The following is a 25,561-nucleotide window of genomic DNA, read 5'->3' on the forward strand; positions in this document are numbered from 1 at the left end:
ATGGCCTCCGCTCTCTCAACCAGGACTGCGGCCACCTCCTGCAGGGACATTCCAGAACTCATCACTGACCGAAGATCTACAAGAGTATATGTGCGCGGCAGATTCCTTGGCAAGGTAGGCACTTCAGCTTTTGACGAGTGACATATTCCTCGCAGCGCCGCTCCATATCATAGCGCTGAATTTAACTCCTGAGGCAGGAAACTGAACCCGAAGTGCAAATTCCTAGCGGCTCTTTGTCGTCCCGATGATGGGATTTGTTTGGTGACGTCACACCATCGTTTGTTCGCGTTCCTGTGTGGAACTGTTACGAGTGCAAGTCTAATCCGGGTTCACGCCCTCATTAGGTGAAGAGCGGAGTCAGTGGTAAGAGGCGATAAAACTATACTTTTCATTGTTTCGTCTTGCACAAGGGCGGCAAGTGTAGCAGTGCTCTTGTGTCCAAGATTATATCGGTAACACATTCAATGCGCACCTCTTGCTGCTGTGCAACTCTTCTATTTACAGAGCGAGCCTGCGATCTTTGCATCTTTATCAAGTGTTGTTTATCTTTCCATGTACCATGAACTTCGCGAGGCAGGCTAGCCGATGAAAGCCTTGAAAGCAGAGCGCTTAATAGGCAATGTCATGCTCACATAGCAGGAGCACCTGAACAGTTCAATGTCAGTAGTACCACGCGCACGTTGGGATCAGAGTGCCTGCGAATATGGGCCTCACTATGAACGTACCGAAAAGCCCATGTGCATTGTCCTCAAGAGTACTGTCGATTGTAAACTTCTGCATACCTGATAAGAATCATTAGCGAACAGACGAATTGTTTCGTGCGAACATGTATTAGGTGCCTTGAGAGCTGTGTAACGAAACAGTAAGCGGCGAGTCCGTGTGAACCGGCAGCATTAATTGAACAGGAAATGTTTTAGAACGGAATCGAAAAAAAAGGAGTTAATCGTGCCAGGCACAAAAAGCAGACAGGAAAAGACATTGGAGCAACTTGTCATTACTGGGTGAGCTTTCTCTTTAAAGAAAGAAAACTACAAAAGAAGCAACGGAAAGTTTGTTCACGGCTAAAAACTTACAAACTTTTCAGGCTACGTGCTAGCGTTGTCGTGAACAGTCCCGAACGCCGTACAATCAGCCCCGCGTTATCGCGACCGTTCGGAAGCAGCCAGGTACTCGCCCCATGGAACAAGCGCAAGATCAAGCGCCCACGCGGCGAGCGCCAATGATAAGGCCATGCGCCCGCGGCATAAAATAAACGGCATTGTTTGAGAAAGTAAACCTATTGCTTATTATGCAGCGTTAAATTTTGTTGCTCATCGAACTAATATCATTGCGGACCTTGATTCCACCCTTTCTTGAATTTAAACTTATTTCTTTCCCTTGTTATCAGTCTACATTTACGAGCTTGTTCAGAATTCTTTCATAAATATAAAGGGGTTGTTTGAAAGGCAGGGCATTTATCGAAACTTTACTAATTTCGCAGGGCGGCTATGCAAAGTGTTATGAATTTATTGATAAGGAGACGAAGTTGGTTTACGCCGGAAAAATCGTCTCCAAGGCGCTGCTCACAAATGCCCTCCGAAAGAGAAAGGTAAGTATCATTTGTGGACTTCTTTTAGTGCATTTGCTGACAATTCTACATATCTTGAACATTGAAAGTTGATGGTAATAATTACAAATAAATGAGCAAGGTAGTGAGAAGCATGTATACTTATAAATTCCGGAGTAAATATTTGGATTAAGTTCGTTTTGCCGCCGTGACAGGCTTCTGCTCTCCTTAGCTCTTCGTATTTTTAAAATTCAGCGCTGTGCTACTAACATATGTAGCTTGTGTCTGTCTCATGCAGATCTCCCAGGAAATACAGATCCATCAAAGCTTAAGCCACAAGAACATTGTTGCTTTCCACGGGTACTTTGAAGACGACAGCAACGTGTACATCATTCTGGAGCTCTGCAGAAGACGAGTATGCTTTCCTTTGTACACTTCTCAATTCCCACCACAGTGTTTACCACGTTTTAAATACTACTAGGTTGTTTCGTTTATTTTTTTGTAGGCCCAAGCAACATTTGATGCACTATTTCCGGGTGGGAACATTATTTCGAATGTTTTACACCCAAATATTGTCTATCGAGCTTCTTGCTCCCAGAAAATTCTGTAATTATTTTGTGCTTACACGATCCTCACATATATGTCGTCTACCAGGAATTTCAGAAGCCGGCTATTAATAAAAAAACGGTTTTTGAGGTAAAGAGTAGCTTATTGAGGAATTTTAGTACCAGTTTTGGCGGACGCAAAGAACAGGCTATTCATATTATCTAGTAAATTGATTAACAAACTTCTCTTGACTGTCACCAATGGGCACTTGATTGCACTTGATTCTCCGCCCCAGCCGCGCTGAAGCAGCGAAGTGGCGAGGAGCGGGGAGCACTGCAATGCGGGCGGGGATGAGTTTGTCGCGTGATACGTGCGTCACGGAGTGTCGAGATTTGATTGACGACGCTTTGCGCCCTCCGGCAAGCGCGCGGTTTTCGAATGGCGCGAGAAATGGCCCAAATTAGTTCAGCCACAGCGGTGAGGGTAATCGCGTCTTCGAAATTCTAAAAACTGGTATAGCTGTTACTAACGGCCGGCTACAAATCTCAAATGCCAATCATGTGCCTATCTGTAATAATTTAAAAGTTATTAGAATTTAATTAATCACTTCACTAGTTAACATTATTCGCCCCCTCTTTTTCTGACGCCCGCTAACACGGATATTACTATACCACAAAAAGCTTCTCTTTGCCTCAAAAATCCTATTTAAAAAAAATAGTGGCCGGCTTCCCTGAAACACCTGGTCTACTTAGCGGCTCGAGTGACAGCTCAAGGCATAGTGCACATATTTATATGCCCGTAGAATACAGGTTTTGGAGCTTCTCCCCAAGATATGTGAGCGCTCATTGACAGCCAGGTGCCTTCTACTGTGGACGTGGCACGGTTTTTATTAGGTGAGGTAAACGAACTTTTCACTCCAATGTTTTCTAGTCTCTGCTCGAAATGCACCGGCGCCGCATGACCCTGAGCGAGCCCGAGGTTCGGTACTTCCTGCGTCAGCTCCTGTTGGCCTGCCAGTACCTGGTGAAGAATCGCGTCATACACCGGGACCTGAAACTCGGCAACCTGCTCCTCAACGACCGCATGGAGCTCAAAGTGGCGGATTTCGGACTCTCCACCCGTGTCGACTACGAGGGGGAGCGTAAGAAGACTCTCTGCGGCACCCCCAACTACATGGCCCCGGAGGTTCTCGACAAAAGGGGACACAGCTTCGAAGTGGACGTGTGGTCAATCGGGTGTATACTGTGAGTCCTCTGAGCCATCGCGCGTCCTCATAATTATTAATGCTTAAGGATTACATGGGTCATGCGTGGCGTTACGAGAAAGTGGTTACAGAAAGTGCGGACACTTACCCGAGCTTACCCGGGTTCCTCGTTAACTCGGTTACTCGGTAGTAACTCGGGTAAGCCGGAGGTGCGTCGCGCCAGCTGCAGCCAATAAGGGAAGCTCGGGTAAGTTCGGAGAAGCGTCGTGCCGGCTGCGCGAGGAGTTGCTCGGTAAGAGCAACATGGGTGGCACAATCCCTACGGGTGGCTGTGACAGGAACAGCCACCTGCCAGTGCAGCGGCGCATTGCTTAACCGCTGCATCACTGCGCATGGTAGTGGTATGGGGACTCACCGCCATCTACGAATGTCAAGTAGAGAGTCATGAAATAGGCATATGTGGGTATTAGTCCACGGAGCTCCTGATGGCATGCGGTTTGGAGGCCAACGCAAACTGAGTTTGCGCCAACGCACACACCACAAACGCACCAACGGAATCAGCAGTAGTTCGCAATGCTTTCGTATTCATAGCACGTAAGCAGACTTCAGTGCCCCAGTAGTTTTTGGCTTCTGAAGAGACCGGGGAAGTGACCTCACCTGTTGCAAAGCGTGCGACCATAAAATCCAATCAAGGCTAATCCATAAGGTTCCCCACTCTCCCTACAATTCCTAGGACCACCCGAGATGGGCGCCAAAAAAGTTCGCAACATATGCCTGGACCGTCAAACATTCACTTTAAATGAGTCAAATCATTCATCATGATTACTGCCTTAGTGCGCTACGCTAAGTCCCCTGCTGGACAATTGCCTTTGTAACTGATTTCCAAGAAGCCTTGCCCGACAGCACCCGTGGCTCCTCAAGCTCAGGGACTTTTCTAATGTCATTTCAAGTGGCTCTCTGCCGCAATCGGTTACGCAGATTAAATGGTTGCCTCAGGTTCAGTATGCTATTGAAACGATTCGGCTCGCACTCGTCATACGAAATCAATAAAATGGCTCTGATCACATCTTTAGATGTGTTGGAGTATTTTTCATTTGGGTATTTTCAACACTTGTTTGCATTTCGCACGGACGTGAATCTCCTGAACATCAGGGATGAACACTTTTCATAGCAACAGGTTGCGCATGCATTCTTCTACAAGATTTTTTAGCACATTTAGAAAAAAAAAACTGGTGGGGTTTTAACGTAGTTAAAACAGGTAGAGAGCAAAAGCATGTATTTAGCCTGGTTGGCTAATGGTTTTGTTCTGCTGCGTCGCCGGCACGTCTGGCGACGCGACGATATTAGTTAGTAGTTTTAGTTGACGAAGACAGTGCATGACGTGCAGTCCACAGCAGGAGAGTGTGTTACAGTTTAATACAAGGTGAGGTCAGCTGCCGCGACAGCATTATGCTCTCGCGCAGTGGTCAGCGAAGCTTATCAGGCCACGCTGCCGCGGGTTCAAATCCCAGTCTCAGAAATATTTATCTTATCCATTTATTAATGTATTGTTTGGCCAAGGTCACCCTCAAGGTCAAGCTTCCTACAAACTCGATGAGCCGGTTTGACTTCGTGAAGTAGTGCTTTCTCACTAAAAGAAATTGCGCAAGGTTCTATTTACAACTGTCTTTGCACAAGAGCTGACATGCCACGCTGTCAGGTTTTTCAGGAAATATAGGACACTTCAGTGAAGATGAAGTGCATCCTGGTAGTGAGTTCGAGGCCCACATAAGATCCACGAAGCTCCGATATTAACCTCTGTTGTAAGAAATATTATTTCGGGCTTTTCCGGTGTTAAGTTTTGCTGATCGTTTTTTTTAATGCTTTACAATCGCCGTCAACGAACCTTGCATTCCACGAGCTTGTGTTTCGTTTTGTCATTCTCTTGGTTCCCAGCCTATCGAAAAATGTGCAAGCTTGTGAAAGGCGACGCGGCGTGGTTCATGGCAGCCATGGGCGATGCGGTGTGGGTGTGGATAATTGGTGTTTGACCGTTCTCGGCAGGTTCACCTTGCTGGCGGGATATCCTCCGTTCGAGACCAGCACGCTGAAGGACACCTACGCTCGCATACGGAAGAACGATTACGACATCCCTTTGGATTTGAGTCCCCAGGCTCGTGCCCTGATTCGGAAGATGCTTCATCCGCAGCCTGAAAGGCGGCCCAACATCGAGGCCATTATGCAGGACGACTTCATCACTTACGGTAGGCTTTGTTGCTGCTTTTATACACTGGAGAGAAGTGCGAATAATCCTTTTTTCAAACTGAATCGAATAGGAATTGAATATTACTACTAATCTTCGCTACTTGTGCGAACATTCGTACAGAACGAGCAATCGCGCCAAATATTAAAGCGACAGTTGTGGCTCTGCTGTACGGTGCTATAAATTTAAAAGTTATGAAGTTAGAGATATAGCTGCTAAAAGACGAAGCACTAATGTCTACTAATGGGTCGGAACACGCATTGATTATATTAACGGTAAAAGCCATCAAGTTATAGTTAGTACAAGCAAATTACCATTTGCTTGGTTTAGTCAAAGACCCTCTTCTCAAGCATTTCACCCCGGAAAAGCCGAGAATCAGACCGGAGGAAGCCTTGTGCCCATTAGAAAACCGGTGGATACCCGGCGGCACTAGAACCGCGCCGCAGAGAATGTGACTGGTGGCACCCAAGTATGAGCCATGGCCTCCGAGATCGAACGTCAGGGCATCGTTTTAATGAATTTGCCTGAGTAATGCCACCTCAGAGGCCATGTAAAATTGTTAGGAATGGCACCACACAAATGGACTGCGCCGTAGCGCTGAGCCCTTCATCTGCGTCATACGTTTCGCGGAAGGATGCTGTGCGGCATCAGAATGGGCGGTTTTTGGAGAATTCACCGAAGAAAAATACGGCGGGCCTTATTCGAACCTTCTGCCATTACTCTAAATCTGTTCAAAAAGTTGAGAACATATTCGATTCATTTCGAATATTCTTTAAAATACGCTATTCGATTAGTGCGAGTAATAAAATAGGATATTCGATTCGCTATTCGACATTTTAGAGTATTCGCTCGTCCCTATTTCTGAGATTTTCATTTCATTTCATTTCACTTACTTGTGTCCATTTACAGGGAAATGGATGAGGCCAGGGTTAAAGCTGCTTGTTGGCAGCTTGAGTGGTCCTTGGCTTCCTTTACGTATTGACAGATGTGTGGAAAAGAACGCTTTTGCAAAAGAAAAACAAAACGACATGGTTGCATGTATCGCGATGATTTAAATGATTGCTTTTACAAGAGAGATGCGCTGTGATGGTGTTAAGGTTGATATGTCCATTCCGGTTTCCAAATAGGAATTTAGTAGTCGTGCCATAACTCTTATTGTACGAAATTTTCACGGAATTTAGATGCAACGCATGATAGGTGTAACGTTAAGAGACCGGAAGCGGGAAGAGTGGGTGAGGGAACAAACGCGAATTAATGACATCCTAGTCGAAATCAGGAGGAAGAAATGAGCTTGGGCGGGGCATGCAATGCGAAGGCAAGATAACCGCTGGTCCTTAAGGGTAACGGAGTGGATTCCAAGAGAAGACAAGCGTAGCAGGGGGCGCCAGGAGGTCAGGTGGCCGGATGAGATTAACAAATGTGCGGCAATACGGTGGCAGCAGCTTGCAAAGGACAGGGTTAATGGAGAGACATGGGAGAGGCCTTTGCCCTGCAGACGATGGCGTTTGACTTGCCCGGATGCCCGGGACTGCTCCCCTCTCAAGGTCATTCACGTCATCGCCTTCTCGCTCAATCAGCGGCTTTTTTTACCCTAACGCGGTGGCTGTGATAGAAACAGCTACTGCCAATGCAGTGGCTTGTTGCTTAACCGCTGCGTCACTGCGCTGGCAGTGGTATGAGGAGTCGCCGCCGTCTATAAGTGCAAAGTAGAGAATGAACAATTCTGCATATATGGGCATTAACTCACTAAAGTTATAACGTCGTACCCTTAGGCCGGAGCTTAAGTGCCCCCTCCAACTGAAGAATGAACACTTGTTCTCGCACGTCTGCTCGGTTTAACTACGTACGTTAAAACCCTACAAATTTTTGTTTGTGAATTTAGTGCTAGAGTCGATAAAGATCGGTGGTGCTCATAATAGCTGGTAATGAGACTTAAATGCAGGAAGTAATCGTTTTCTGATTTACCACATCCCTGCAATGCTGTTTTGTTGTGATTATAGGGCCGCTGCCTTCACGACTGCCGACATCCTGCCTTGTGATGGAGCCGCGTTTCGACACACTAAACATTACTCTGAACATTGGTGACCGCAGACCCCTCGTGGAGAAAAATGAAAGCCTTGGTGAGTTGAACCATGACTTTGCCTATTGATTGCACACTGAAATGCTATATTGTAACTTGCGGCAGAACCTTTCGGTTGAAACCATAGAAAACCGGGAAAGGTGCACCGAATTCAGGTTTAAAAATTTGGTTTTAACCGAAAAGTTAGGTATTCCTTACATACAGGTCGTAGCTATTGCCAGATGTTGAGTTAGAGTTAAGCTCAGACAGAGTTACGCTCAGGTAAGTCAGGGTAGTGTTGAGGAGGTGGTACTGTTCAATAAGCCGCACAGTTGTGTGATTTCAGATGTTGCTTTGCTAGCTTACACGACTCTGCAGTCCAGAAGCACCACCTCCTCAATGCCTAGAAGCTAACGGTGAGAACGTTTAAACGGTTGAGTAAGTCTATCACTTCATATAGAACACTGGACAGAGAATGTGCTTGGGCGTCACGAAAAAGTATCCTGTTCTGGCTACCGCCACGACTGAGGAGCAGTTCCATAGCTGCCATCAGCACGCAGACCATGCGTAGTCTCGCTCAACCTTACGATAACATGCCACCCTGGTAGTTGTTAGAAGTGGAATTCCACTTGTTGTTTTGCCTGCCGGCTGTCTTTTTTGACTTGTGGTGCTTCTTAAATGATGATAGCAATTCACAGCTCCATGTAGTACCATTTGTTTCTTAAGTACTGGTAAATAAACGTATCATGTTGAAAAAAAGGCATCCAGGACTGCCGCAATAAATCACCGAAAAAAGTCCGTAATTTATCCGTCGAAATTAACATTCTCCGTAAAAAAAAAAGTTTCGTTCAGAAATAATCATCGGAAAAAGTCCGGCGAATTAAAAAAAAAGTAATAACTGAAAAGCCCAACTGTTAACGTAGGATTATGATGGCGTTCGCGTGGAATGGTGGTGCGGGCTACTCTGGATTTGTGAAATATTTAATTAGCTTGTAATTCTTCTTTTAGGCATGAGTTAATTAGAGTCATTTTCTTGCGAAAGGGCAGCGTGACTGGTGTTTTCCTAAACGCGTAAGTGTTAGCAGGTAGCCATTTTGTTAGTGGGCTTTCCTACCCGCTTCTCATGCTTCGTTGCAGTGAGTTGGCATAGCAGTACGACTGCACATTAATGAGATGATTCTACTCCTGTTCCTAAGACAATAACTGTAGGTCTGATTGCTGAGCCTAGCTTTGAACTGCTGGTGTATTTGAGTTTTGGGGCAAGAGTTGTCTCAGCTGCTTCATCCCTTCATCGCTGCAGAGCTGGGAGCCAAAATCAGCCCGATAAGGAACTGCCTACAGGAGAAGCCAGAGACCGTAAAGGACCTGAAGCCGCAGAAGAGTACGTCAAAGTTTGCTGTGGGACGCAAAGGTTTGCTGGCTTGCGTGATTAAATTCGCGGCCCCGACAGTTTGGTTAGTTACCATTGAAAGGTTCTAGTCTTTGGTTTCCGATGGTGAAAGTGAGCAATGTTGACAAGCAATTTAACTGTCCCTGAAAATGTGGTAAGCAGATGTTTCTGAATTCACATTACAGCTGGTGTCACCGATCTAGTTTCACACGTAAATGGTTGGCTTACGTTCCTTTTTATTTCCGCCGCAACACTGTTAATTTTAAGCGAGCATTAATATGCTGCCAGTATTATTAAACTACGACTTTACAGCGCCGCACTTGCTGCTATAGAACATCCGTTAAAGTGCTGATTTCTATATATGAATTTGTTGGGGAAAGGAAATGGCGCAGTATCTGTCTCATATCTCGGCGGACACTTGAACCGCGCCGTAAGGGAAGGGATAGAGGAGGGAGTAAAAGAAAGGAATAGGTGCTGTAGGGGAGTGCTACAGAATAATTTCGACCACCTGGGGATTTTTTACGTGCAGTGACAACGCACAGCACACGGGCGCCTTTGCGGTTCCAGGGCTCGATCCCGACCACGGCGACCGCGTTTCGATGGAGGCGAAACGCAAAGGCGCCCGTGTGCTGTGCGATGTCAGTGCACGGTAAAGATCCCCAGTCAGTCGAAATTATCCCGGAGCTCTCCACTACGGCACCTTTCTCTCTTTATTATTTCCCTCCCACCTTCCTCCTTTCCCTTACGGTGCGTTTCGGGTGTCCACCGAGATATGTGAGACAATTACTGCGCCATTTCTTTTCCTCACCTTTCCTCAGAATAATAATAATAATCCTCAGAAACCAGTTTTCATTTTTTTTTGCGCACAGAACTTTATCTTCCAGCTAATTTACCTTTCAGAACAGGCTTACGCATAAACACCTTGTAAACGTGATCACACTTGAAAACAGTGAGCGAATAGCACTAGACACCGCAAAGAATCATCAGAGACATGGCAACAAAAACTTCAAGCCTGCCAACTTTAGGGCTTGCCTACACCGATAGGCAATGGTACATGATGATTTTGCGCACGGTAAGCATGTGCTACCCGCCTCGGGGAAGAAAAGTAGACGAGTATATCAAGCTGCTTGATAAGGAGGAAGAAACGCAGGAAGGAGCATTACGTCACGCGGCCGGCCTTCGCAAACCAATCGCCCTTGTAGCTGCCCCTATCCTTTTTCTCTCTGCAAGCGCAGCACGAACGCCTTGACATGTGGGCGCGGACACGACCCTGGCCAGTATAGCGCTTCATGCGCTGGCGCATTCGGGCAGACTTTCCCTGCTTTATTTTTATGTCAAAACTTCGAAACTGTTTCCTGACGTCCCGTCCTTGTTTCTTTCTTCCTCCGCGGCTTGACTGTCGATCAGGTTGCTTAGAGGCGATTTCTAGGAACCATGGCTGACTGCCGCTGACAATCGCTGAACCAAGCGGTACTTCACGCATGGTACTGTTCTTCAAGCATTCACACATTTACAGTTAAGCTCGATGTTGAGAGACCGTTTTCATAGGCCTGCTTTGATGTGTATGTATAAACTCGTTCCTCAAGAAATTTCGTATAGACCTGGCTCTCTTTTGTGTCGGATTACAAGGGCATCAATTATTCATTTCGAAAGTTAGAGATGTCCACTGCCTGTTTCCCGCACTGTGCAGCAACCGGATCAGGTGCAGCCCCAGTGCTAGACACAGCATCAATGGAGGGTGCAGCACCAGAGCCCGTTAAAGGAACACTGTGGAGAACTTGTCTTCGGTCTGTATCGGTAGATTACCGAGTTCTAACGACAAAGAGGCGTCTGTCGAGAAAAGCGGCGCTTTTATATAAGATAGAGAACGAAAAAAAATGAAGTTCATGCGTTGCCCCGATCAGCTGCCTCAGTAAAAAAACGGCGGTGACGGCAAGGCAAATTTTGTGCGGATCCCTGCGGACAGGTCACAGCAAGCATAATCTGCTTTGAGTCAATGATCACGGGGCGAGGGTAGAAATATCTCATTTTTTAAAATTCAGTTTTCTTCATTGACAGAGCCAGAAAGAGCTAGAGTCGATTTTTGCTATAACCAAATCTTCGATAAAATTGTCGGTGTCTCCTAAACGAAGATATCTTGAAAACTTAACCGAGTGGCGCTGAATGAAGCTGCACTTCAATGTGTGGCATTGGTCTCGAAGCATTGAAACACTTACGGTTAAGCTGGATATTTCAGGAAAGTCTCACGGCCCCCTTTGAAGTGCAAGTACAAACTGTTACCTCACAAAATAAAATTGAAGTAAAGGAGAGCTTAACTTTCTGAAGATTACAATCCTACCAGTTCTTTATTTCGAAAGTTGAAAATGTTGGCTGCGCATTTCCCGCACTGTGCAGCAACTGGATCGGGTGGAACGCCAGTATTGGATGCACCGACTGCAGCACCAGCGCCGGATGCAGTGCCGGGTGCGGGTGCTGCTGTGTCGTCGGGCCCTGCCCAGAGAAGGGAGCAGCGGGAGGCCCACCTGGGGGAGCTGCAGCGTCTTCTTCTCCGCCTGTTCAACGCTCGGCCGCCCGAGCATAGCTTCGAGCACCCCGAGGAAGTGGAGGACCCGGCCTCGACGCCCGTCTTCTGGGTCACCAAGTGGATGGATTACACTGCCAAATACGGGATCGCCTACGAGCTATGCGACAACAGCATCGGAGTGCTGTTTAACGATGACACCCGTGCCATCCTAATCAGCAATAACGTGTAAGCTTCTCTGTTGCCTGTTTCCTGTCTGCAAAAAGGTGCGATCATGGGTTCGTTGCTACTGCTGATTTTGGCTTTTCTTTTATTGGCGCTAGGGCTGCTTGACCAAACAGTTCATATTTACGGTGTCGGGGGGGGGGGGGGGGGCACTCTTACACCCTTCATCCAAGCATTTTACCCAGAGAAGCCGAGCAGCAATCCAAGGTAAAGCTAATTACATCCACTGGAAAACCGGTGGGTACTCGGCGGCACGGGGGTTGAACACCGCTTTCCCTGCAGCATGCGTTCGTGATGCGAAGGAAATGAATTAGCATTATTTGTCATTCTAGTTCAAGGAAACGTAGAAGGGAACTTTGGCTGGACGTTTGACCGTATATTTACATAAAGCACAAAAAGTAGAAAAGTCAGTTAAAAAAAACTAAAAAGAACAAATTACCCGACCAGCGCCGCCAGACGCAGAGGGGGCAGGGGGCTACACAGGAGCACAGTGGAGACAACTTTAAGCAGCTGGACAAGTAGCGTGTCCTAAAAAAATATCTTCGGGCCAGTAGTCAAGGTAACCGCATGTGTAGCCGAGCAGTGGAAAAGCGCGGGAGAAATAACTGCAACAGTTAACTTTGGCTCATGAGCAGCGGCTTCAATGCAGAGACCCTGCGCAGTCTTCGCCTACGCTTCTATTTCTCTTCCTTTCTTGAGCTCGTTCCCTCTGGGGTGACTCAGTGGCTTTGACGCTCGGCTGCAGATCCCAAGGTCCCGAGTTTGATGCCGGCCGTGGTTGCCGTATTTCATGCAGGGTAAATACAAAAGCGCCCGTACAGAATCCCAGGGTGTCCAAATTAATTCGGAGTCGTCCACTGCAGCATTCCTCATAGCCCATACCTGTCGCTTCGGGGCGTTAAACCGATACAATTCACAATTGTCACACAAAGGGGTGTCCACACAAAGGGGGGGGGGGGGGGGGGGCTGGGGTTGGTCGTCTTATGGCGCTTAGCGCATTTTAGTATCCTGCATGCGTGGGCTCCTAAAGACTACGCATTGCAGATGGTGCCCACTAACATGGCCTAAAATAAGCGCAATCGACACCCCCTTGTCGCCCGTGAAACCACAGCGTAATTATGGTTCATCCGATTGTGGTTTACTACTGTTAGAGCTCTAATTGCTAGGCTTTTTTGTATTGCGCCTACTGAAACCACACTGAGGATGAGATAGGTGACTCCTGCAGAGCATGCTCATTAGGTATCACTTTATATTTCTCGAGTGAATGACCTGGTCGGCTAAAGTTATCTCCCTGCATACGTTTCCATGGTCCAGACATAACCTGCGAATGTCTTTACTGTAGAGGTTGTATCAAGTAACGTGCACTAACTTCAAATATTTTGCATTGACAGAAGCGTGGAATGGACGGACGGCCATTTTAAAGTGGAGAATTTCGCATTGTCTGTACTTTTCTGCTACTTTGGTAGTTTTAATCCTGCAGCAATACTTATGATTCCCTCCTCGTAAAAGCATCGAAGAAAAATGGCCTCCCATTAGCAATAAACAGATTTCGCAGCTCTGTAGATTATAACCACGCTTATCAAGCTACCGCCCCCTGTTTCAGGAACGTGACGTACATAGACCAGGATGGCCTCGAGAGTTACTCCACCCTGGAGGAGTACCCGTCGCACCTGGAGAAGAAGATCTCTCTCCTCAAGTACTTCAGGGACTACATCAAGCAGCACTTGCAAAATGCGGGGCAGGACTCCCGCCCACAGGACGGCGACAACCTGGTTAGGCTGCCCTGCCTGGGGTCATGGCTGCGCACACGGCAGGCGATCTGCTTCTACCTCACAAACGGCACACTGCAGGTAGGCCTGATCACGAACGCTTTTACAGGAAATTCTTTCCTGTACAACCACAGCTTTTAACCAGCACGCATATACTATCATAGAATCCCGAAGACTTCAGTGAGACCCACATTGGCAACCAAAGTATTTACATGTAATGATGATAATGATGACTGACGATCATTTGATTTCAATACCGCAAGAGTGGCATGCATAGGAGTTTTTCGGTTTGCACAGGTAGGGTCAAAGATCATTTTTTTCATGGATTTTTAGCTAAAATAGCCGAGCATCAAATTAGGGTACACCTTGTGCCAATTGGAAAAGCGGCGTTTACGTAATGGCGCTGGGAATCGAGACACCGCCTCCCGCGTATGACGTATATGCTCTAATCACTACGTCACAGCTGCAAAATAATTCCCGAGCAATGATATACAAAGACAGGTTCACGTTTCATAGCTCTGGGTTGTAAATCAGGACATTCTTTCTGTAACTGGCGGGCCCTGCGTAGAACGATGCGAATTTTAGTTATTTAGATGATGGATTTGATGACCCAGGAGACCCGCGTGCAAGAAAGATGGAATGGCGCGAAAGATTCCACTTTCTCGAACACATCTGTGTCAGTAGGTGACATGAGTTACCATGTCAATAATACCACGTCGTTTTTCGGCGAAGTTTTAGTTAAAGAGGTTGAGAGTCCCTTTCGCACCGAAAAATTTCGTCAATATTGACGGTCTCGCACAATGACTCAGGACACCCATACATAAACTGTTGCGAGTGCGCCGGTGGTTCTTATCGCAGTGATGCTTTCTGACATAAAAATTATTTATTCTCACTGTTGCCCAGATGGTTCTTAACAACAGAAGTATAACATTATTGGTGCGAATGTTCTCAGATGCTGCACGATTTGTGATTCCCATCTTTGTCACAAGTCAACTTGATTGAACTATCTGAATGTAACAGTGAATGTGTAAGATTGAGTGAAGTCACGCTTTTATTGATTCATCGCAATATGTTACACATTAGATTGTTAGCACATCGGTGAGATGATATGAGTGGCGGTTCTCTTTTTTGTCTGAAATGTTTGACGTGGCTTTCTGCAATATCAGTAAACATTTTCACGTCGTCATCTTGCTTCCGTCCAGGTAAATTTCCACCAGGACCACACAAAGATATTCCTGTGCCCGTTAATGGCCACGGTATCATACATCGACAGCAAGCGCGTCTTGCGCACATACCAGCTCGAAACTCTGCAGAACGGCTGCCCACCGGACCTGATCTCGAGGCTCAAGTATGCCCGTAGACTGCTTAATAGACTGGCCACCGCGTCATCGTAAAAAAACTGAGCTTCGATCGAAACAACTAATTTTTGCAAGAACCCGTACAGCGACATCTTGCATTGGTGTGGATCAGCAAAGAAACATGCCCGTCTCGTATTATCAGAAATACTTATGTAGAGACTTATGTGATGTGCGCTTCTCGTGCTTCTACTGCGGAATGCCGAATTTTGTCACGTCCATGCATCTTAGGATGCCTTTTGTATTTACCGATCCCATGCACGAGGTTACCCTGTTTGGAACAATCCTCTCGTCTTGAACCCTGTGGGTGCGTTCACTCCAAAGCTGTTTGACCACATATTTGCTGACGTCCGCACAGGGTTGCTGTTTCAAAATTCCGCATTGCCACTGGGCCACAACCTGAAGTGTGGGCGTCCATTAGACCATTTTCTGCAGGGCATCTGAAAGGCGTGTCAACTGCTGTCGCAACCCCCCCCCCCCCAAGAAAAAGAGAAAAAAATTGTTTATTACAAAAACCCGCCTTGCTGTTTAATTAAATGCGTCGGAAACCAATGATTGCAATAGTTTCATGCAGTTTACAGGGGATTCTTTCCTTCTTTTATTCTACATTCATTTATTCCCTTCCCTCCTCATGGCATTTATCATGGTTGTTGATATTGCCGGCCGTATTTCTAAGAGGGAGGAGGGATTGCCTTCATCGTTAAGTCTTGTCATAAGATCGCATTGTTTTTTTGCAGTGAGTAGCTGTTAAATAGCCATAGTAGGGGTTTCTGACGGGCTAGCTGGTGCATATTCATTCTGAGAGGCTGTGCGCTAAAGAGGCGTTAACAGGAAAAAGGGGCACAGACGACAGGAAAAAAGTGTCACTTTCAACTTTAATAACGACAAAATAAGCCAGGCGCACATATATATCCGCTGTTATCCAGAGACAAGCTGCATGAATGAGCGTGAACCTAACAACCAAATAAGAGAAATGGGGCAATGGGGAATATCAAAGTGAGATTATAAAAAAACCCAAGAAGGTGAACATATCAACACGTGCCGAGGTATGGTAAAAAAGCATTCACATGGGCTAATAACAATACATAACAACATGAGAATACAGAGCTGCATGAAAGATGACAGAGAAAAGAAAGAAGTGCATAACAACGTGAAAGTATGCATAACAACATGAACAAATCCTGACAATGAAAAGAAACAAGAGAGATGGGGACAAATAGCATGTAAAGGGCGGCAAAAAATTATAAAAGCGCATTAAAAATTCTAAAAGCAAACTAAAACACACACCAACGAACTGGTTAAGAGGCTATATGTCGCCACCCAAAGCGGATAGTTCATTCCTAGAAAGGTGAATAGAAAGCGTGCTAACGCACTGGTCTTTTCTTAGGTCAATGAAAAAGGCCTCAATTACTTGTCTCTCGGTCTTATCGTGAGCCTTAGCTAGAAACTTAATTTCATTAAACTTGGGGTAGCAGTTTTGATAACTGCTGCAGTGCAACAGAAGGTTACCTCCAGATTTGCTCTTAAAGGTGGCGTTATGCTTGCGGGCACGGTTATTGAAACATTTCGCGGTTCACCCCACATACACTTTGCCGCACGTCAAGGGACTCTCATACACAACATGGGCAGTGCATTGTGCGTACACGGTTTGATGCTTGATATTACAGGCCTTCTTAACACGGTTCTTGGTTACCATCAGACATAATTTCGCCACTTTGTAGGGAGCCGAAAAAACTAGTTTAACCTCGTGACGAGACGCAACTTCCTTCAAACTGTGTGAAAGACCATGCAGGTAAGGCATTACATGCACAGGTTTCTGTTGTCTTGCGTCTAGCATGATCCGTTTTTTAATTTTTTGCAAAAGGTTTTCAGACATGCCTGTGACCAGATGGGCTCTGTAACCTTCAGATAAAATTCTTTCAATCTGGAACTGCAGGCTTTCACCTATCTTGTGGGCCCAAGATTTTCGTGACGCAGATTTCATACAAAGAGGTACTATGCTACGCTTTACCAGCTTGGAATGGGCACTATTATAGGACAGTAATTTCTTTGAGCCCGGCTGATAAACGCAACACATATGCGCATTTGTAGAAATAAGCTGTAGGCCAAGAAACTGGAGTCGATCATGATCTGCACGTTCATGCGGGTATTTCAGACCCTTCGATAAAGAACCCAAGGCACCGAGAGTATTGTTTACAAGCGTACCTGCGGCACGGTGTGGAGGCCCATTAAGAAGGATAATATAGTCATCAACGTATCTGAAAATAGGTGCTATCCCTGTGTCCTTCAAGCTGGCGTCAAGGCGCCGGTCAAATGAGGCCAGAAAGATTTCACATAGGACCGGTGCGACTGAAGAACCTATACAAATTCCCGCCTTTTGTAAGTAATATTCGTCCCGGAAGCAAAGAACAGTGGAATCCAAATAAAACATTAGGAGGTCCAGAAATTGTTGAGTTGTAACACCAGCGGAATTCTGAAATCTGACTTCGCCATGTTCTTCCCAATGTTCACGGACAGCATCAACAAACTGTCGTGAGGCACAGAGTAAAATAAGTCATCAACGTCAATAGAAAGACCAGTCGAGGCCGACAACTTGTCTCCTTCCAGGACCTGCACCATTTCCGCTGAGCTTCGAACGCGGTAAGGGTCACCGGCAGCTGTTCTGTCCAGTTGGCACCGAAGGAAGTCACACAACTTTTTGCCACATATCTCGTTCGGAGACAATGGCACGTAGTGGGCATGCATGCTTATTTTCTTTTCAGGAAAAACGCATAAGCTCGAATTTTCTAAACGTGCTCGTGCACATTGTAGGCATCATTATTTTGTAAAGATAAACACGCAGCGACATCAAAAATGTGCGCAAGGAAACCGCTGCAGAGAAAATATTACAGCAAACTACCTGGTTGTTTCAGCCGGTTCATTACTTTTGAAAAACAGCTCGCACGGCATGTTTTGCCCTTCTGTAGTGTGCAATAAATTGTGCGTGGCGAGCGCACCTTAAATCATTGTTTACTTGCGTATAATTTGCAATCAGTGTTATAATGCGCAATATATAGTCACTTGCGCTAATTTACATATTTGCTTCGAAACCGCAGCTCTTAAAGCCTGAAATAAAAAGACGCTGATAGAATGAACATACACTTCTACGAATTCGGCAGAAGCTTATATGGAAACCGTGTGCAAAGAGAGAGGTACGTATTCATTTTTGAAGCGAAAAGCTTCACTACGCTAGTCAACACTGCGCTTTGCGCGAGCCGGCGTATGACGTAGCACGAGTGACGTCACGCACGGCGCAAGTGGCAGCCGCCGACTCTCTCGCTCTCTCGCTCCCTAGTGACTACTGCGCATGCGCCACTAGTAGAACTGAGCCACAGCTGCTCCCCCGCCCTCTTTCTTCTTTCCCGCCCTCATTTATCCCTTCCTTTACGGCGCGGTTCGGGTGTCCACCGAGATATGTGAGAGGGTTACTGTTCCATTTCCATCCTCAAAAACCAAACAAAAGTGAACCGACGGCGTTCATAGAGTTCTTTGGCCTTGACAACTTTGCAAGGGACGTTCATTTTCACGGAAGGAAAGGCGCAAACCGGCTCCGTGGCGCAGTGTAGACCTCAATCTCGCTTCCATATACGTGGCTTGGTGTTCAACTGCAAAAGCCTGCTTTGATTGCGTTCCGCACACTGGATAGGCAGCGCGCCCTCCCTACCACCCTCGGAGGTGACATGCAGTGCTAATGCATTCTGGCCACATCTCGCTCTCTCACCACCGCCACATGTACCAAAACACGAATGAGGCGTCCGCATATCCAGGGAGCCAATTATGCGCCTGTCCTTTCCTCAAAACCATCGCCGTCTAGAACATTGTCAACGCCAACGCCAATGAACACAGTGAACACCGACATCTTTCGCTTCGTATATCCTGGATTAGCTGAGCTAGTCTGCATTATTTCTTTTATAAAGACAATTGTTTTGAAAACCGAAAAGCTTGGTTTGCTTTCGGAGATCTTAAACCGGCACTTAGAAAACACTGTGAGGTAGGGTCTAAATATTTTGCGTCTGTTATGAAATCAAAGCGAGAATAGGACCTGGTATTTCATTTCTTTCGTTAACGATAACGACACAGTAGATACGAGAGAAGAGCTGTAATTTACTGGGTTGTGCAAAACCCAAACCTAAGAGCTATACCTATAGAAATATCAACACTTAAGGTATAAAAATTCCGCTTGTAACTGAATAAGCGAAAAAAACAACTTGCAAGAACATATGGAAAACGGAAAGGCGACGTGTAGGAATGACGGATCTTTGGAGTGTGAAGAATGTGGAGAGAGTTTCAAAACTGTTCATTTCCTTAAGGCTTAGCGCTTGGAAATTACCAGAGACGTATAAGAACGTTAGCATAGAGTAATCTGTATGAAAGGTAATACTAGCGACCCCGAAAACTTGCTTTGTTATCTGTCATTGTGTACAAGACATTTACCAAGGAAATTGCTGACAGAATCAGGGCAATGACAGACTTCGGCTAGCCCACAAAATGGGAACAGTTTCGAAAGGAGCAATTGAGAGTAGATGATATTGACGCTATCTGTATCATTTCAGAGATATGCAAAGAACACAGCTCGTATTGTTGTACAGCCTTTCGAAACTAGAAAAGAGCATGTGATTCAGTGCAAGCGACTGTATAAAGTCATGCTGGGTATGCAAAATGAAGGCGACAAGAAACCATAGGTAAACTTCGTAAGCAACATCTACATGAACTGCACTACCTATGTACTATGTATGATTACGTCCCTAGTAATGCATATGGGCATTAGGAAATAGCGCCAAAAATGGTTGTAACGAAAGGTACAATGGTTAACAAGCCGTATCTTAGCACCTTCCGATGCGCAACATTACTGTCCTAGCAAGTAGGTAAATGAATTAGTTACAAGGAATGACTGAGAAAGGAGTCAAGTAGAGTGAAACAGTCTGTAATATTACTAATATGAACATAATTAATGCAATTTCTAAGAGTTTTCGATCGAGGTAAAACTTTGCAATGGGTAATAAGGTACTAGAAAAAGGATGCACATATATCTAGGGCAAGTAGTCATTGCCAATACAGGACATGGGAGAGAAATTTGCAGGATGGAAAGAAAAGTGTGGAGTGAGATTAGTTGTCTCTACTATGCTATGAGGAGCAGCATATTTATATCGCGGAAGGAGAAAGTGTGTAACCGACGTACTGTCTTACCACTATTCACCTATGGGCTCATAACTGAAAGAGTCATTAATCGTTGACGCACATTTAATCTCGTATCAAGCACTGCCTCAATGTGTTTGTGCCACTTTGTCACTAAAATCTTTTCAGTTATTCTTTTGTTCCCAGAAGAGCCGCCGCTTGGAATAGCTTTCTGGGATCGATCGCTTTGTTGCTTTCTTTCCAGACACCGATAACTTCGTTACCGCTGTCTACTATCCTGCTTGAGAATTTTCGTCCGACAGACTACTTTAGTTGTTCTTACACTATTATTTCTGCAATTTCTTGAGATCCTGAATGTGTGTAGAAGGAACAAATAAGGTAAACCCGTCTTCAATGGCAACATTCTCTCATAGGCTGCTAGGAATAAGTAGAACAACTTTGATCGCAACTAGGCATGGTGAAGTAAAAATTATTGATCAGTACGACGAGTACAACGAATGAACACTGTAACATTAAAAATCTCGCAGAAAAATAATGAAAATCAAATCTTAGAAAATTCTACGCGCCCTGTCAACGTAATTGGACATAGATGGAACACAATCGAGCCCAGACAAGAGTAGCTGTCAGAACCGCAAACCGTTCCAATCGAAACGCTATCAACGTTTTCAACAACTGTGTCGAATGGTTTGGCACGAGCGGTCAGCCAGCCACGAAAAGGGCCAAACACAGCCGACGTGTTGAAGCACGTCATAGCTGCCTCAATATCGCCCGCGCCGTGTTAGGCCCTTCCCTTCTACACCGGAGTCCTCGTCTGCCTCTTGGCAGTCGGTCGCTCTTGGTTTTTGTATCTTTTTGGTTTCTTGAGCGCTGGAAGCCGTTGACGGCCCAAATTAATACCTGACTAGGGTGCGCGAAGTCCGCTGCTTTTGGTGTGCTTGTTTTTGGGAAGCCAGGGGCCTCAGAAAAGGCTGACAGGGCGCCACTTTAGGAGGCGACGATAAATTGATGGTCGCCGTTCCCTACACGCCCTCTTCCGGTGCCTTCGCAAGATAAAGACAATAAATTTACCTCTGACAGCCCTGTCCTATCTCATTTGTTTTTGTGTGGCACTGTCTACGCTCTTTAAAACTGTAGCAAACGTAAAGACTAGAAACGTTCGCATTACTGTCTTTAGTTTTGCGGAACCTTTGCAGGACATCGACCACTCTTAACCCTCGTTTTCACAAGAATTCAGGGACCGAATAAAGAGTTCGTGCAGAACGTTATGCGATTTTTTTATGAGCCGTAATATGCCCCGGTCTATCGCCGTGGCTGCTCAATTAAAAGAACAGATAGGAAAACTTCAAAGTAGAGAAAGCTGAGTGAGCGCTAAAGTTAATGGATCAGAGCAGCTTTGTAAAGCCATAACTATACTCTGCTTTAGTTAATGACAACTTATGATTAAATTCAACGGTGACATTGCCGAAAGAACTTTCCGTTTTGGCCTTAGCAATAAACTCATGCACCGCCTTCCGTCTCCTTCTCATGGGCTGGCTGAATTACTGCTCAGTGCTGTATTCACCTGTACTGATGCGAATGTCAAGTAAACTTTAACCCGCAGTCGCAGGTCGGTTCCAGCAGTCCTACTTTTTCTAGTAACTGTAGCCCTAAACCAAGTCGCGGTCGAATTACTAAGCCAAATGGTCTCGGTTGGCGCTCGTCTTCATGACCTCTGCGATAAATTTAGAGCAACCAAAAGAAGAAAGAGGCGCGGAACTCAACTGATCGTGAAGGCACTTTCCATTTGTGGCCATTTATGCTTATGCTTCGCTCTGGTTCTCTCTTTTTTATTTTCATGCTATTATCTACGCATCTTAGTGTTCTCTAGAAATTATGCCTAGAGCCTCCGAATTTCATGGCGACTAAAGCACAGAGCCCTTCTTTCGCCTTTTCAGAGTTAAAAAATTTGCAAACAAAAAGAAAAGAAATTGCGCCCAGGTGTAAAATCTTAGTGGGGCAAAATATTACCATTCTCTTGCTGAGTTCCCTGTTTTTTTATTTCACTGATCACTGGAGTCCCACTCGTTCGTAATACAAAACTTGTATGAGCTGACAAATGAAATCTTGCATTAACTTCAATCTGCCAGCCTGAGATGCAAACCGGCTGATTGGAACCAAATTAATGAGCGCTCTTGTGAAGTTAATAATAAGGTGAAACGTAAAACAAAATCGGATTGAACCTGAGTGAATATGCGGCCCTGCTGTATACGGCCTTTGAACGAATTTGTTCTTTTGGGGTGCAGAACCTGAATGGCTCATGTTGCTATGGAGCTCAGCTCTCAAGTACATAGACAGAATGCGGTCGCCCTTCAGAACACGGTGTTCAGAGGCATAAAGGGAAAATAAAACCATTTGATGATGCAAGCACCGGATGCGAGAGAAAGCACACCAACGGCTGTGTTTTCAATTTCAGGCACCGTTGGTGCACTTGGCGAGCACTTGCTGGCCCCTCTGTCCAGAAATTACCTCTGGCCGCAACTTGGATCCATTTGCAAACTCGCAGCAGGAAGTGCGCGAGACAGCAATAATGAGTGAGGACCCAACGTTTCTTTTCTGCAGCGCCGTCGTTACAGCAGGATACACATACTTCAGCGGCAACACTAATGGAGTTGAAATGGTAATCAGAGAAAGTTCGTCTTCCGTTGGGATTTCCGTTTCTGTATTGGGACTAAGCAGACTACTTCTCAGGGGGGGTGTTTGGTGCTCTGTGGACTTTTACGAGACAGCGGACACGATCAAATTATATGTAACGAATAAACTATTAGCGCCCACTGTAATTCGAATGAGAACGAAGAAAAATTGATGCAGTATTGAGCTAACGTTAATCTTGTCGTCACATATCCATGCACATGTAGTGGGGGACTGCAAGAGCTAGGGTGAGTGAGGGTGAACATGATGACCACTTCTAATGGGGTCTCGAAATACGTGAGTTTTGTGTTTTACAAAAAGCGAAAACAAAAACCACACAAAGCCATGCGAGATCGCTATTTAGGCGCAACCCTCCTGTGCTTAAGCATACGCTTCAGCTTTACGCATTTATACTGCTGCGCTCAGTGCGACTTTTGTATTCCAGCTGTGACCCAGGCGAGCTCTAGAGTAAGTTAGTGACATGCTGTTCATGGGTAGACTTAAAGGTTCCAGGTTTTATTTCCTTCTTTTTTTCACCCCCCTCCCCTTAAAGGTTTGAATTACCTTAAGGGTTTATAGTTATAAATACGTGAATGAATACAAACAGTGGCTAAAATAGGTCACAGCTTGTTTTGAACATTCTGCGAAAGCCACGACGTTCCTATTTTCACCCCCATCTCTTTTCTACATTGCGATAGCATTAAGAGCCGTCAGCGTGGCGGCGCTGCCACCCTGTGGCTGCGCCGCCACGCTGTCACGTGGTTCGTCACGTCGTTGGTCACGTGACCAAGTTCCACTCAGCCAGCTGTAGCTATCGCGTCACTCCAGGTTTAACCAGAGCTATACCACCACCAATTTTTTCTTTCTTTCTTCTCCCTCTCCTAGTTTTCTTTCTCTTTCTTCTCTTCTTGTTTCTCCTCTTCTTTTATTTCTTACTTCTGCTTTTGCTTTCTTAATCTTCGCTTATTCCTCCTTTTCTCATCCTTTTCTTCCCTTTCACGTTTTAGCTCCTATCTTCCTTCTTCATCGCTTCTGCTTTCTTTTTATTTCTTGTTCTCTTCTCCCGCTTTCCTTCCTGTCTCCTTTCTTTTCCCTTTTTTATTATTTCTCTTCCTCTTGTTCCTCTCTCTCTCTTGACTAAGCTTCTTCTTCTTCTTTACCTCAGCAAACATGGAACATACCCACGTGGGGGGATTGGCCCAGGTGTAGTGGCATAAACAAAGAAATTTCCATATGAGATTACGACTTCGCTTCTGTCTTTGTAGCTTCTTCTTTCTTTTCTCCTCGTCTTCTTTTCCTTCTTCCTCTTTCGATTCTTTATTTTTGGCTTCTTTCTTCGTTCTGAGTTTTCTATTTTTCTCCTGCTGGCGTAGCTTGGTTGGTTCTTGCGCTGGCTTGCCTTTACATACGGATTTCAACGACAACAGCAACTAGTATAACTAAAACGGGCTTCAGTTACACTTCCATTGGGTGTGGGCCCCCATAAACGGCTCTCGGCAAGCACTCGGCTAGTGCTTCTTCGCGATGGAGCTCTACAGCGCACCCGATAGATGGCGTCGCGACACAACCAGAAAGCGTTGACGAACACTCCTGCCAAACCGGTCACCACCCGTCGCCGCACTTCAATTCTCAGCTATAGGTAGACAGACGGAGCATCAGCGTAATCATGTCGGTATCGTAACCGCCTAGCGTACGTATGTCGTGTCCGCGCGCTGCACAGCAACCAGCCACAAGTCATCATCATCGTCATCTTCATCGCCACTGTGAAGGGTGATAAGATAGATAAAGCGCACACAAATGCGGACGTTGCAGAAGAGAAGGTCAGCGGAGGACGACAACATAGGGATGTGCTATGCGCATGATGTCAGCGTGACATAATCTGCGCGTTTCAACTATTGCGGCGCGCTCACATTGGCGCTATAATCCGTCTTACACCATGGTCCTCATTAAAATTCCTTTAGGTTGCTCATAGTAGAGGGTAACCCGGGAAATGTCTCTGGTAGCAGGTGGGCGCTGTTGTGCTCGCGCTCCCTTCCTGCTGTTGAGTTCGGCGAAGTTAGACATGGGGGAGGATTCCCTGAAAACCAGCACGAAGGTGAATGAGCCCTCTGGAAGAAACGTGGCTGCAGGAACATCGGGTGCAGCGACGATAACAGCGTCCCCACGTGTTCGAACAGGTCATCGGGTACAGCGTCGATAATAGCGTCGCCACGTATTCGTTCCGGTCATCAGACGACGAACAGCAACGAACTGGAACGGCCTTCCCCACCATGTCGCTGCCATAACCTGTCCATCCACATTTTCGACTTCTGTGATCGCCTGCATCTTGTAAACCCCACCCCTTATGTAACACCCCGAAAGGGGTCTTTAAGGAAAATAAAGTGATGTGATGTGATGTGAAGTACAAGATCAGTGTTGCCCTCTTCAGTCACGCTGGGGTTGAACAATTGCCCGAGTGCCGCGCCTTCAATAGAGGTTCCGCGTTCCGGTCATCAGTACAAGATCTTTCAACCCCTGCTTGGAGAGAGCATGCATTCCTGTGTCACGCAGGCGCCTCCCGGGTCCACATGGGCGCGGTCCAGACACACGTGCGCGCCCTCCTGGAGGCCGCGTGGACGACAACGTGACCGGGTCTGGTTCCCTTTTCATCGACCGAGCTGCGAGAGAACATCAGGACTGCCCTGCCGTGGGTGGTACCATCAGTGCCATCGTGTGGTTGGACATCATTCTTCGAACTGTATTCCCCAGCTAGGGATCTCTGGGGAATACGAAGAGTATTTAACGAGCTGCTGGTTTGGTACCAGAGAGAGCCCCCTTCTTGAGAGATACCCTTTGCTGGGAGAGACTCCCGACTGCCAAGAA

At 46.1% G+C, this 25,561-nt stretch overlaps 1 protein-coding gene across 1 annotated transcript; it reads left to right on the forward strand.

Annotated features, from left to right (window-relative positions):
- Positions 1–14,944, forward strand: LOC144110886 (serine/threonine-protein kinase PLK1-like). The gene is made up of 10 exons (XM_077643953.1): positions 1–114; positions 1,481–1,588; positions 1,845–1,961; positions 3,023–3,336; positions 5,340–5,539; positions 7,539–7,658; positions 8,898–9,008; positions 11,382–11,736; positions 13,337–13,583; positions 14,705–14,944. Exons 1-10 carry the CDS (start codon positions 1–3, stop codon positions 14,894–14,896), a joined length of 1,878 nt encoding a protein of 625 aa, XP_077500079.1. The 3' UTR covers positions 14,897–14,944.
- Positions 14,945–25,561: the final 10,617 nt, after the last annotated feature.

The sequence above is a fragment of the Amblyomma americanum genome, chromosome 11, assembly GCF_052857255.1.
Source record: "Amblyomma americanum isolate KBUSLIRL-KWMA chromosome 11, ASM5285725v1, whole genome shotgun sequence".
In the NCBI taxonomy this organism is placed as follows: domain Eukaryota; kingdom Metazoa; phylum Arthropoda; class Arachnida; order Ixodida; family Ixodidae; genus Amblyomma; species Amblyomma americanum.